Source organism: Neodiprion virginianus, chromosome 6 (assembly GCF_021901495.1).
Source record: "Neodiprion virginianus isolate iyNeoVirg1 chromosome 6, iyNeoVirg1.1, whole genome shotgun sequence".
NCBI classification, from domain to species: Eukaryota; Metazoa; Arthropoda; class Insecta; order Hymenoptera; family Diprionidae; genus Neodiprion; species Neodiprion virginianus.
In genome coordinates, this window is record NC_060882.1 from 25,820,452 (window position 1) to 25,834,150 (window position 13,699).

The 13,699-nt window shown below is 40.5% G+C and overlaps 1 protein-coding gene and 1 long non-coding RNA gene across 4 annotated transcripts; one reads left to right on the plus strand and one right to left on the minus strand.

Annotated features, from left to right (window-relative positions):
• Window positions 1-3,111: 3,111 nt before the first annotated feature.
• LOC124308254 (uncharacterized) lies at window positions 3,112-3,967 on the minus strand. The gene is made up of 3 exons (XR_006908950.1): window positions 3,837-3,967; window positions 3,307-3,740; window positions 3,112-3,233 (listed from the first exon to the last, which is right to left on the minus strand). It is a non-coding gene; the product is annotated as an uncharacterized LOC124308254 (long non-coding RNA).
• Window positions 3,968-3,999: 32 nt separating this feature from the next.
• LOC124308251 (serine protease snake-like) lies at window positions 4,000-7,482 on the plus strand. 3 transcript variants are annotated; one of them, XM_046770802.1, is made up of 6 exons: window positions 5,602-5,738; window positions 5,830-5,984; window positions 6,128-6,234; window positions 6,430-6,683; window positions 6,917-7,086; window positions 7,153-7,482. In XM_046770802.1, the coding sequence occupies exons 1-6, from the start codon at window positions 5,645-5,647 to the stop codon at window positions 7,318-7,320; spliced, it is 948 nt and encodes a 315-aa protein (XP_046626758.1). In that variant the 5' UTR covers window positions 5,602-5,644; the 3' UTR covers window positions 7,321-7,482. The 3 variants fall into 3 exon arrangements, with proteins under 3 accessions (XP_046626759.1, XP_046626758.1, XP_046626757.1); XM_046770801.1 differs by having other exon boundaries at window positions 6,917-7,482; XM_046770803.1 differs by lacking the exons at window positions 5,602-5,738; window positions 5,830-5,984 and adding an exon at window positions 4,000-4,094 and having other exon boundaries at window positions 6,917-7,482.
• The last annotated feature ends 6,217 nt before the right edge of the window (window positions 7,483-13,699 follow it).

Here is a 13,699-nt window from a genome sequence, read left to right on the forward strand (position 1 = left end):
GCTTTTATCTCAGAAACGAATAGAGACAATTTAAACCAATGCACCTTGTGAACTTCCCCAAAAATCTTCTGTATCGTATCCGAAATCTCACGCATCGCAATTTCTCCGATACATCTCGTATCTCGTGTTCCCAGAAAAATGAAGAGGAAAAGAAGCGAACTGGTCTCATCGTCAGAAATAATCGCGGTATCGTTCAACGTTTCCTCTTACTCCAGTTTTCCACAAAAACTGTTGTCCTTAGAAACGAATTTTTTTTAATTTTTCTATTTTTTTTCTCAACGTTTCGTGCAGCAGTCGGTCGTGCAGATTTGATGTCTCAATCAGTGGGTTGAAGGGGTGAGGATCGTTTCTACAAGTTCGTTTCTACAAGTGAATGCATGAAAAACAAATTTGTAGGGTCGCCAATTGTAGAAACGAACCTTTCGAAGCGAACTTGTAAGGTCGCCATTGCAATTGTAGAAACGCACCTATACATCGACACTTGTAAACACGATACCCTCTCACAATCGGCTAAAGTTGTTTTCGTCCGGATTTGAACCTAGATAACGATATTCGATTCGTAGGGCCGACGCTCCGCCCCTTGTCGCAAAATCGAACGCTTTCTGCGAGTCTGCGAAATTTCCTCGTCAGTCTGAGTGAAACTTCGGAACGAGTCGGTCGACGACGTTCAATTCCCCTACATTTTCTGGATGTTTCGTTGTTATAGTGAGGTGCAACGTGTGCAATGTTCTGCAGTGAATGTGATCGAACAATTTCAAGTTCACGGCGATTTTTTCATTCTTGAAAAAAAGTGACCGGAATTTCATATCGTGTATTTTGAAGACACAAGTGACGGTACTGTAATAATTATGAAACGTGCACGTATTTATCACATATTATAACATTCATTAAATTATTTTTCGTTGCATTATGACCGTCGTTTAATTAGTCAAGTCGATCCTAGTTTCCGATTTATTCTTTTTCTCAAACGATCGACTCTATCCATGGAACGTGGTGATAAACGCGAGTGAAAATACGGGCACCGACAAGTTCTAAGCTCGTGACTCCGATGACGTCGTACGTGCAGTAATACTTTACTCCGCTGTACTTTACGGAGTTGCAGTTTACACACCTGGTAAGGACCACTTTCAACTCTTCCGGCGCATATTATCCACTCTCGAATTCTCCAATTGGGTGCACTGAGTTTTGTCGTATTCCAATGAGAAACTGGAGTGACAAGCTGCCCGATCGTAAGTAGTCACCACTTAGCTGGTATCGTATCCAGATCACTTTTTTTTTTTTCTTTTTTTCACCGTCGACTTCCACAAAACCAACTGCAGAGACAATATCTGTATGCTTTACCCACAGTTTCAATAATAACCAATAATTAGGAAATTTGAGCCCAGCCCTTTTCCTGCTACCCTTGAAAAAATAGCGCTTCAAAAACGGTTCTGTTTTATACTATCGGGGAAAAAAATGCGATATCACATCGAAACTATTAGATAAGCTTATAACCGTCGAATTTCTTTCAGTTGGAATTTGATCGTAGAATTACTGCAGTATCGTCTTTAGAGTATTGTTTTATTTGTTTTTTTTGTTTAATTTTTTTTTTTTTTTTTTGTTTGTTTGTTTTTTTGATACCCGCGGCTAACGCAGTTAATTGTAAGTTGTCCCAATAAAATTCTGACTAGTGCTTGCCTTCAATAACGCGAAGTTGCTGTTCTTTGTTCAGTCGAAGCGATTACGCACGATAAAATAAAATTTTCTGGTGTAAGTTACTTTGATCTGTAAGCTGAAAAGCTCAGTACCTTTTGCTCACGAGTAATTTTCCTCTGCGTTTCCTAGTATTTTTTTTTTTTTTTATTAATTTTTTTTTTTTTTTTTTTGTTCTTGACCTGCGAGTAGCAAATTTAATCTTGAAATTTATTGACCATTTACATTGTGTTCAGACTCTTTTGTTCCAATTTTCTGTGTGAATAGCATACAGAACGAGGGGCTGATCGCTTGTGAAATCGTTTGTACTCTAATCGCCGTGCGATTTTCATAAGCGGTATCGCAAAGAGATTTTATATTCGCCATTAAATTTACACGTGAGAAATCCAATTCTGACACTCGGTGGGAAATGATAATTTTTCTATACAAGGACAGAACTCTGTACGGTACCATTTGACAACTTGTGTGTTTTCTGTGGATCGGCGCGCCGTAGAAAATTTTTAATCTCACGATATTTGAGGTATTCAAGATTGCGTACAACGTCGTTGTTCGCCTTTTCGAAAAATGCCCAGCATCTTCGACTGAGCCACAGTAAAATGTTCAACAACATCCGTGAAATACATAAAATACATTAAAATTATTCACTTGAACCGAACTCGATGTGCCTGTCTGTCGGGAAAATAAAGTTATCAAAAATCGTAACTTTTTCGTGTGGAGAAATTTTCTCTCTCTCTCTCGCTTTTTTTTTTTTTTGTCTTTATATTTACTATTTATATATTGAACATTTCTATGCGCCAGGTTTTGACCCTATAAAAATAGTGTTAATTCATCTTACTTGGTACTTTTTTTTTTTTTTTGTAATTCTCCATTCAAATTCTTGCAAGTCTATCGAGATTAGAACCGGAAACGACAGTAGATAAAATCGAGAAGAAGTTTTTGAAGTTTACTATCCTTGAAACGAATCTAGTATCGAATGAGCTAGATCTGAGTATACAACTTCTTAATCAGATGGATTGCTCTGTGCAGCTGCTCAGGATCGTACCTTCCGGTGGAATTGTCCAAAAATGAAAAGAGAGATTATGATATTTGATGTTTCATCGAATCCAGGCGATTATTCGGGTTTATCCTTGCCCCCAAACGATGGACTCTATCCATGAAAGATAGTGATAAACGCGTGTGTAGGCTGTGAAAATAACCGCGAGGACGGAGGTAGAAGTCATTGACGAGGAATATTACCGGCCTGTTTGCACATGCATTCGTTATCACGTGTGAGAACCTTACCCCATTCAACACGACCCCATCCTGTCGCTATTGCGTAGTCAGTTCCAGTCATGGGTGATGTGTGGAGACAAGCCGGTCTGATCCAGGCGTTGAAAGGCACCCTGGACTCGAGACGAAGAAGCGCGATGTCGTGGTACAAAGAAGAAGGCTTGTATCGAGAGTGTCTGATCCGCTCGGCGATGCGACGATCCTCCGGTTTCGCTCCGTCGTCGGAACGCTGGAGGTTCAAATCGCTGACGCGGACCCATTTCGCAGGGCCCCTAGGAATTGAACAGGCATCTGGTAAGGTGTAAAGGTAAAGAACAATACCAAGGACCAGCAAAATGTGCAAACCAGTGTCGATGATGGAATTCCAAGTGATTCAACAGCGATTCGCGATAACTTTGTTACAGCGCGTCGACTACGTTTACGGTTTGATTGACCAGCAACTTTTCTTGCATGGTTTTACTCGCAGTCCTGCAATGAAATCCCAGAACAACAATGCTGTGGCAAGGCTTACCAATACGATGAAACGATGCAGTGGGCTGCCGTCAGGACGAAGTTCTCGGATATCAGAGCGCCGCTGTGGTACCAGCCGACTTCACCGGTTGGCAAATCGTAGCCAACCGCTGCCATGTGGGGAAACTCCATACGCTCGGCCCTTGTTCCTCCCAGAACGAACTTCTGGGACCTGAACGCGTACTGGGAAACGTTAACTTTCCGTTCTGTGCCTGAGGTAATCACTGGCGAGCTGTGGACGTAAACGTACCCAGCCTATTCAGCCCATTCTGTAAAAGTAAATGAAATTCAATATGTGAACCAATGGCACAGCTATAATTCACGCTCGCAAAATTCGAGATAATTTTCAGGCGCAGGAGACTCACTCTATCTTGCTATTGCACCTGGTTCATCGTCGATCGGGTTTCGGGTTACTCGTGGACCCGAAGTTGGACAGCAAACGATTAGCTCATAACCGGCATATCCGCAGAGCGAATCGGGCTCGTTGCCGTTCTCCAATTCCTGGAACACGACCTGGCAGTTCTTCAATAAAGCGCAAATCCCGGCCTCACCATTCGTCGACTCGCCTGAAACATTGTCCAGAGTAAGAAACTTTTATCCGAATCCCTTCAACTATGAATGAGGTAAGGTTTCGTAGGATATGGTCAAACTTTGTTTATTCAATACAACGTTTCGGCCGGGCCCGGACGGCCATCATCAGGATAAAAGGGGGGGATGACAAACTTGGAATAAATGTTATGCATTCGCCATGATGCTGCAGGACTTCTAGCCAACCCAAATTTTTCCAATCGCAGCCAAGAGAACCTGGCGTTGGCTTCCGTTACGACGAAGTCAGCGTCAGGACAACGAGGAAAGACCTGCCAAATGGAAATAAAACCGAACGTGTGTTACGAGATTTCGGAGTAGTAGTGATGCTGCAGGGATTCCAGCACACCGAAATTTTTCTAAGTCCCCGAAGGAGAAAAAAATAAAAATGTTCGTTTAAAAAATTATTCAGACTCTTAGTCCAGACTGCCCGCAGCTTCGGTGAGCTTCAAACATCAAGCGCAACGCAGGTACTCGTTACGAAGTAAAACATGTTCGGTATTAGCAAAATAAATCGAGGTTTATTAATAAGGCACTTTTATTCAAAATAATTGTAGTGGTCGAACTTTGCGCACTCGTATCGTAATGTATTATTCCTTGGAAAAACTTCGGAGCACTTTGCACTTCAGTGCATGGTGCCCGAAACTATGAATCCGAAATCTAGCAAGGCACGTTCGGTTTCACATCTATTTGGCAGGTCTTTCCGCTTTGTCCTGACGCTGACTTCGTCGTAACGGAAGCCAACGCCAGGTTCTCTTGGCTGGGGTGTTTGCCTCGCGATTCTCATTCGCATGGCTTCGCCCGCTTTCCGCGTCCTAAATCGCTCGTAAGGATGTAAAGCCTCGTCGAGTACGTCATCTTCCTCGTACACATCGATCGGAACCAACAACGTTTTACTCCAACTTATCACTGCGGCACCGATTCGCCTGTGGTCCAACATAACGAAGGAATCGTATCGGGCTTGGTGAACCGCAATCACCGAATCTCCTTGCCAGCCTTTCTCGCTCATAGAGGCGGCCAAGTCTCCGATGTAAACGCCGTGTCGTGTGAACTCGCCCATGTTGCTTTGGGAGAATCTGATTTTCCCAGACCAGATAAGCCTGCGTACATCGTCTATAGCTATCACGTGCGTTCGCATCGTATTGAAATATTTGCTATATTTCCCTTACTTATCATCATAAGTGCCTTATTAATAACCTCGATTTATTTTGCTAATAGCAAACATGTTTTACCTCGTAACGAGTACCTGCGTTGCGCTTGATGTTTGAAGCTCACCGAAGCTGCGGGCAGTCGCTCGGAACTTGCATGGACTAAGAGTCTGAATAATTTTTTAAACGAACATTTTTTTTTTTTTTTTTCTCTCCTTCGGGGACTTAGAAAAATTTCGGTGTGCTAGAAACCCTGCAGCATCACTACTACATGCGTACCTGCACCAAGTGCGGATTATTATACGCTGTACAGCGACCGCTGATAAAAGTTTATAAGCACAGTTGACGTAATCGCGTTCGGGATTTATCACATTGACGAATCGGTTCGCCTCTACGTATAACCGAACTCGCAGAACTAGTCGGAATCATTTCGTTTCAAGATGCGCTTATTCTTAAAGAGAACCGCTTTTCTCATACCGCTTCTCGTCGTACGATACAGTCAAGTTTTCGGAGCCGGTGATAAGAGTCGGGAGAGTGAGTTGACGGTTTTTAAACAAGTTTACACAAATTATTATGGAATTTTCGATTACTCCTTACGTTCTACGATTATACTTTGTCTCTGCAGAGTGTAAGGAATACGCAAGTTTTGTCTACGCAGATGAAGAAGTTCCAGTTCTGCGAATAAATGCCGGTAAAAGTTCGGTCTCGCGTTGCGGTATCGTCGAGGTTCCGCTTATCATAGGTGGATCAAAAGCTGTTAGAAAAGAATTTCCACACATGGTTTGTAACGACAGGTTTCTTTACAGGTATATCGGATAAATGGGAATGAAAAATCGAATTATCGCGATCTGAAAGCAAAAAAAAAAAAAAAATATTAGGCACTCGAATCATTTTAAAATAACCCTATCGCACGTCGTTTACAGGCGCTGATCGGTTTCGGTAATTCCACCATCTCGTGGCAGTGCGGAGGATCTCTGATCTCCGAAAGCTTCGTCTTGACTGCTGCCCACTGCTTGGAATCTCCCAACGCGTAAGCGTGAATCAAACTTGACAATGATTTATCGTTTAATAATAATCAGTATATACGGTTTGAATTCATGCGTTGTGATTTTCCGGTTCGTCTCGGCCGAGGAACCGAAACACATCAGGACGAATCGCTTCTCTCGGTTACTCTTTTGCGCGTGCGATTAATCGACGATTCATAAAATGATCGGATTGATTTCAGAGGACCGGCTACGAAGGTGAGAGCCGGATTAACGAATCAGAAAAATCCGGAGGACGGGATGCAGGAGAGAAACATGGCGGAAAGGATCAAGCATCCGAAATATCAGCTGCCTGCCCGCTACCACGACGTAGGTTTGATCAAAGTCAATGAGCCGTTTGACCTGAACGCAGAAATTCGTCCGGCTTGTCTTCACACGGAGAACGATATTCCCGGCACAAAAGGAATAGCAACTGGCTTCGGAAAGCAAGCTTTCGGTATTTCAGTGTTAAATCAAATAAAAAGTAATAAAATTGTGGTAAATCTTTTGCCAGGTTTCGAACAGCCGTCGTCTCTTGTACCTTGATGTCAAGTCTGCAGAATCGGCGATCCGGTTGTCCAGGAAATTAGTTTCGACCGCTTCTGCGTGCTTAAATCGAAGGACCTCTTAAATGTGCATGACGATTGCGGTGAAATCGACTAATTGAACCGCCGATCTCTCTTGTTTCAGAGCGCGAAAATGGCAGCGACGATCTCATGAAGGTGCAGCTGACTTACGTGCCGGAAAACGATTGCAGGAAAACTTTCAAGGTGGATATTGGCGGAAGACAACTGCCCGATGGTTTGATACCGAGCTTAATCTGCGCCGGTGAATTGGGCGGTGGCAAAGACACCTGTCAGGTGATTGGAGGATTCGAAATGAAATCGTTTTCCGCGTTTCCTTATCGACTTCCGATATCTTTACAGGGTGACAGCGGTGGGCCCCTTCAAAGGGTCCTAAACGATCCCTATTGCATGTACAGCATTGTGGGTGTAACAAGTTTCGGAAAATTTTGTGGGTTCAAAAATTCACCAGCCATATACAGCAGAGTTGGTTCCTACATCGACTGGATCGAAAGCAACGTTTGGCCTTGAATAAGTCCGACTTTTTATTGTTATTCTCACTCTTTAATTATTTATAATTTTGGTTTTCTTCGAAATTTTCAACCTCGAAGAGAAGACAAAAAGAAATACCAGTAAATCTTGTTTTTCGGAGATTTCTTTTGCTCGTCAAATATATTTGACTGTTTTTCTTTTTTTTTTTTTTTTTCTCTTATTATTATTATTTACAATAAAGCGATTACCTCTGGCAATGAACCTACGTTAATTATCGTCGGTTGAGAAAAATCTATATTATCGATTTACTAATAAAAAATATTAATCGCAGTCTGTTCCAAAAGATGGAGACTGTTTTCACAGCGGCGGTTAGGAGCAATGCAATTATCGATGAACTTGTGGATGAATACCTTTCATTTACTCCCGCCAACTGTTGGCTACACAGCTTAAATAATATCCCAACTGTTTCGCAGATGGCAGCATCGGGCTGAGAATAAGTTTATCTCACGAACAACTAATCGCGAGTAAAATCCCTTCCTGAGAATGGAAATTCGTTTTTGTCGTTTAAGTATGTCAAATCATTTGTGAATATTTTTTTGCATTTGGAAGAGAGAAAAAAAAAAAAACAATATCATTCAACGCTGGTGAGAAACTCTTCGTGAAATTATGAAAAAAATAGATATTCAATTTGTAGAAAAATTGAAACTCTGCGTGAAATTATAAAAAAATAGATATTCAATTTGCGGAAAAATTGAACACCTTTTCTCAGAAAATTGTTCCAAAGGTTTTTTCGTGTTGTAGTTGTTGTAATTTTTCTTTCGCAATTCGAATCATTTACCGCGTATAAATAATTTTCTGTTTTAAACGCAAACTATTGTAATTGAAACTCGCGACTTATCGATTATTATTTTTCCTCAATGACTTACGGAGAATACAAATTATAATATTTGCGTTTATCACAGTCTACATAAACAATCACGAGTGAAACTTTCCTGGAACATATCGGTATCGTCGCAAAAGTTATTCCTCAAATATATACAACTAACTGCGACTCGCTCTTGAAAATTTATTCCAAGAATAATTTCCCTTTGCTATTGCAATAACATTTTACGACATTTCGTACAATACATGATGGCAGAACAAGTTGATTTTTATTTTTTTCACTCCAGATTCGAATTGCCCGTTTAATGTGACAAAAAAAATAAAACGAGAAATCGTAAAATATATATTCGTAACGTTCCCACGAGTGTACATGAGCATATTTAAATACGTAACATGAACGACCTGTAACGGTGAGGCCATTTCGTGAAATGTTTTGACGAAGCGTAATGCAACGTAATACGTAAGTTATACGTGTACCGTATCACATGCAATAATAAGCTTTGCCAATACGTACGATCGGGCGAATTTGCGAATGAAGCACCTATACGAATTTATATTCATCGCTGAAATTGAAGTAGGAACCTAATTTGAATGAAAACATGTGCAGAAATTCATCCAATGAGAATACGATTCTATGTCATATAGTTCGCAACCTATAAGATAAATATGTTACATACTGTGTACGTGATAGGCGATGATTGTGTACAAATATCACGGCCTGGCATTCGTTTTATCATGTGTCACAGGCTTTTAGCTCTCGTGATCCCGCGATATTTTTGCTTACGCTATTTTTCATCGGGGTTTTTCTTTTTCTTTTTTCTCTTTACTTCTTCAATTTCATCTTAAATATTACATTATTCTTTCGCCACTTTTTTTTTTTCGATAAATTTTCGCAACCTTACGCAAAGTTCAGAGTCGATCGAAACGTTGCAATGAATTCTCTAGTCTGAAATTGCGGAACGCCTGATAACAGTATCATTATAATATACGTTAGCTATTTTATTTTTATCCGGAAGTCGTCTAGTCTGCCGGTATTTATTTATTTATTTATTTTTTTTTCTCTAATATTATTATCTTCGATCGTTCCTTTTTATCCTCTCTTTCTCTCTCTCTCACTCTCTGTTTCAGAGTCGGATGATTTGTCATGTACACGATTGGTCTCATTAATTACACGAGACGTGTGAATTAGTAATTAGGTCACTGCACTCCGAAATTACGGAATAAATAATGATCCCGCCATAATTGGTACTATTCGTCGCATCAATAAGCCTCTCATTAAATTAATTGATATGAATTTCGAATTCGTATTCTGGTGGACAGATTAACTTTAAGGAATTGAAGTATGATTATTTCGCTGTACAATCAGAGACCTTTATCACGCTTACAATTAGACGTTACAGTATAAATATGAAAATTTCAAACGTCTAATTATCTCTAACCTTGCGACTCGTCTCGCTCAAGTCGCCGTAGCGAGTTATACGAACCCGTCGCACTTTACTTTATATATATTAACGTCGTCGTTGAAAATAGATTGTCAGACGAAAGACGTGCACTTGGTTTGGCCGGAATCCAGCTCGACGATTCGTTTCAAATTTAATATTACGAGAACTCAGAGCGGGTAAGATGTATCGCAATGTTGTTTCTGCAGGGTAGTCAAACCCACGTCTTTCTACAATTGTCGTACAAAAAGCTCCTAGAGATTATCCACACTCCCTCTCTCTATCTATTTCCGTAACTCTCTCTGCCGCATTTGCAACGGGTACAAGTATAGACGTGGAATAATGATATTACTGTCTAAAATTCGTCTCCACTCGATGAATTTATCATTTCACGGTCACGGCTTCAACACGCGTTCCGATAATAAACCTCGTTATAATTATAAAACGCGGCTAGTTGCATTTAACATGCAGAAACGCAGCGTGTAATTGATGAGAAGAGAAAGTGAAAAAATGAACGATAAACGCATCAAGTATCACGATTAACGCTCGGAAGGAAAAAGAAAAGCTAATTGTGAAGAAAGAAAAAGAGAAGTATTAATTTCGCGAACCGTATTTCGATGATAACAATTAATGACTGCGCCGTTAAATTTGAGCTCGCGTTTCCGTCCTGGAACCGAAGCTGATTATTCTTCAGGATTGCATAGCTCGAGTCTCGAAGTCTTGATAAGTCTCTAAGAGAGCTGAGAGCCACTGCAGTCGGACACCATAAAGCGTGCAGCTTTTTCTCTCCACCTTTATTTATTCGCCAAGATTGCAGACGGCTCTGAAGAGCGCCGAAGCTCGCGGGGTTTCAACCTCGGGATATAACGTACATGTACGCGATATTATACACGAGTTGCATTCTATCTGGGTGGTTTCATCAATCCTCTCCGGAGCCATTCGGGCTCGAGAGAAAAAAAAAATGTCGAATTTCTGCACAGCGTTACACGTTGTTTTACCTCCTAGATACGATCACGGTGAGACTGGAAATTTGATTAAAGTTTAACGAATTTGTGCGTAAATGTTGACCTGCGAATCGAGAAAATGTTACTCGAAGTAATTGTGAATATTTTGGGAAATCAAAAAGCCTTAATTAGAATTGACAAAAGAGATATTCATCGAATTAAGCAAATCGGGGAAAACCAGCAAATGCCTGTATTAATTTACGTGTAAAACGGTGAATTTCACTCACTCTGTGCGTGTCGAAATTTTTTATCGCACAGTAATAAGAGATGCGCTACAGAGCGAAGTTATCAGGTAATATTTGATGTGCGGTTCACACGTACGTGTTTATCAGCCTTGGCGCACATACGTGTACGATTTTACTCTTGAAATTTCTCCCGTCCACACGTACGACCCGTTAGTTTTAACGTCCTACCTACGATATCGCGCAAAGTAGTAGAGTAGGTCGGGAACACCTTCAAGTTTATCACTACCGACTTCTCTAGCAGCCGGGAGTAAATATCAGATAGAAGCACCGGCGAATAGACGGCCTAGCTGCACGTTCATTTTTTAAAGCAGATTTCGATCAGCTCCAGGACGCGTGCGGAAAACCGCTAGCTGCATAATTCTGCGGTTAGAAATTTCCATTTGCTTATTTTGTTTTTTTTTTCTATCAATAAAAATCTTCTTATTTTCTCCGCTAATCGATTCTGCGGCAGAATTAAGCATCGGGTGATTATATAGTCGTAGAATTTATTACTCGTCGATCACAAGTTGCGGCCGCGATTCGATTACGTTGCCAAAAAATTTCATACCGCGGCTCGAAATTGCCAACAATTAATTTCCCCATTACTCAATCACTGCGAGTATCTTTTATGCTGTTATACAGTTTTCATACGTATATAATGGATCTATGCTGGCTCTGCGAGCCCAGACAGAAGAAGAGACCGCGAGGTGCGGTGCAAAAATTCACTCGAGATTATACCTGTAGGTGCTTACAACAAACGAATTGAACATTCCGCAAGGAGATCAGGCGCAGTTGATTCGTCTAATATTAGCTCTCGCGGAAATCGATTTTTCGCGAATTGTCCTTGTCCGCAATTTCTCTGAACGTTGCATGTTATCGCTTCGCTCGCGATAAAATTTCGGGCGAATCCTGTCGACGCCCACAATTTTCACAACGTGTAATTCGATAAATTCGCGATCTAATGGCAAAACGCGTTCGTTAGAATATTTGACGCGAGTCTTACGGCAACGAGTGACGTTTAATTACGTGTAGGTATTATTTTGCGTCGTGGTTAAATATTTTTGCGCACAGATATACGCTGTTGCATTCACAAGGGAAAGTAAAAATAGTTTCACCCTGCCAAATTTATAACACCGCATGCAGTTTGCCAATAACCGCTCTGCGATTTACTCCGTGCAAATTCGTACGTGCCTCGGTATTATATTCGTTTGCAATTGGCTTTGCGAATTTTCTACGGCTGTATGAACGAGCACGAGAGGTAGAAGTGCCACTTGAGTTTTTGCATCGGTCGGCTCTTCGGTCGGACCATTTTTACATCAATGGCTCGCGGCTAAATACTTGCCAAAAAAAAAATAAAAAGCTCGAGCTTCTTGAGAGTCGACCAAGCGAACGTCGACTAGACTCGACGCGTGCACGATGTGTAGATATATAATTGTACGTATGGTAAAATTCGCGAACAAAGCTAACGCGCGAATTATTTGGGCCACCGCGCAAAATATCCAAGCAAACACCGAAGTGTGCGAAAATCAAAATTAGCTTCTTTTATAACCCACGCTTTAATACTTCTCGGAATGAAGTACACCCGATAAAATACGTAAAGTTAATTTTTATTTCTGGGTCAGCGCGCCCGCTTGAGTGAAAACAATTTTGCAAATTCAAAGTCACGCATCGTAAAATTAATATGCGACGGGAATATGTTTTGCAGGGAAAATTGTTTTTCGGAATCGCTGTATACATTAACGTTATTACAAATTTTTTCCCGTGTCCAACATGCGTACGTTATTATAACATTTGTGCGAATATGTATAACTGATCATGATTCTCTTGTTTTGTAATTCTACACGATATCGAAAATATTGGATTATTCAAGGTGTTCACAGTTTTTGTCACATTTTTTTTTATACCGGAACACGTTTCAGGTATCAAACGCTCAACGACTTGGCTTATTTCCGATTGGATGTGACAGCGTGACAAGAATTTTATTCACAACTAATTAGGAAAATGATTTGTCATGTTGTTACATATATTACTTGTTGTGTTCGTCGGTCCGAGTTGTCGATAATCGTTAAACTCGAAATTTTGATACTCGAACGAATTCATTGATTAATTGGTAAAGTTTATCGACGGATATTGCGCATATATAATTTTATAAATATTGATGTAATAAAAACAGGGTTAAGCACAGATTGCGGGTCTGCAATCTTCTCACTTACGTTGGTACCGAATAATCTCGTCTCATCTCAATCCCAGTTTGAATGTCATCGGCGGACAATTTTTTCTCCATTTTTTTTTTTATACAAATAACATTCCAGTCGGATGAAACTTTTCCTAAATTATTAATAAAAATCATGCACAGTTTTTTATATGTATCGGGATATAATCCAAGTCAGTGGATCACGAATTCATCCGTAAACTTGTTTGTGTAATAACAGGTATGATGTATTATTGGTTCGGATTTTCGATTTCTTTGGCCGCTAATCTAAGCAGAATATTACAAGTACGTACTACTTCGCATGAAATATTTAGATACCGCAGCGCTTCGCGTTCGCAGCTTATGAATAAACATGAGTGTTAATTATTACAACTTTACGACTTGTACCGACGTATTTGAGCCTCGGCTACAGAGGCGGTGCTGCAGAGTCAGTCGAGCAATGATCGGTGGAGCGATAAAATTTCGAATCAACGATTGGAAATAATATTATTAATATTCACCTGCAGCTGATAATCAGGCTGACCTGCAGGTTATACCGCGGTAACAACGAGTTTTTTTGAATAAAATTTTGCGATCATCAAACCGCGCGAGGCGTCGATTATACGTAAATTCATTTGCAACACGAAACGATTATAATCAATAATCAAAGTCTTACCC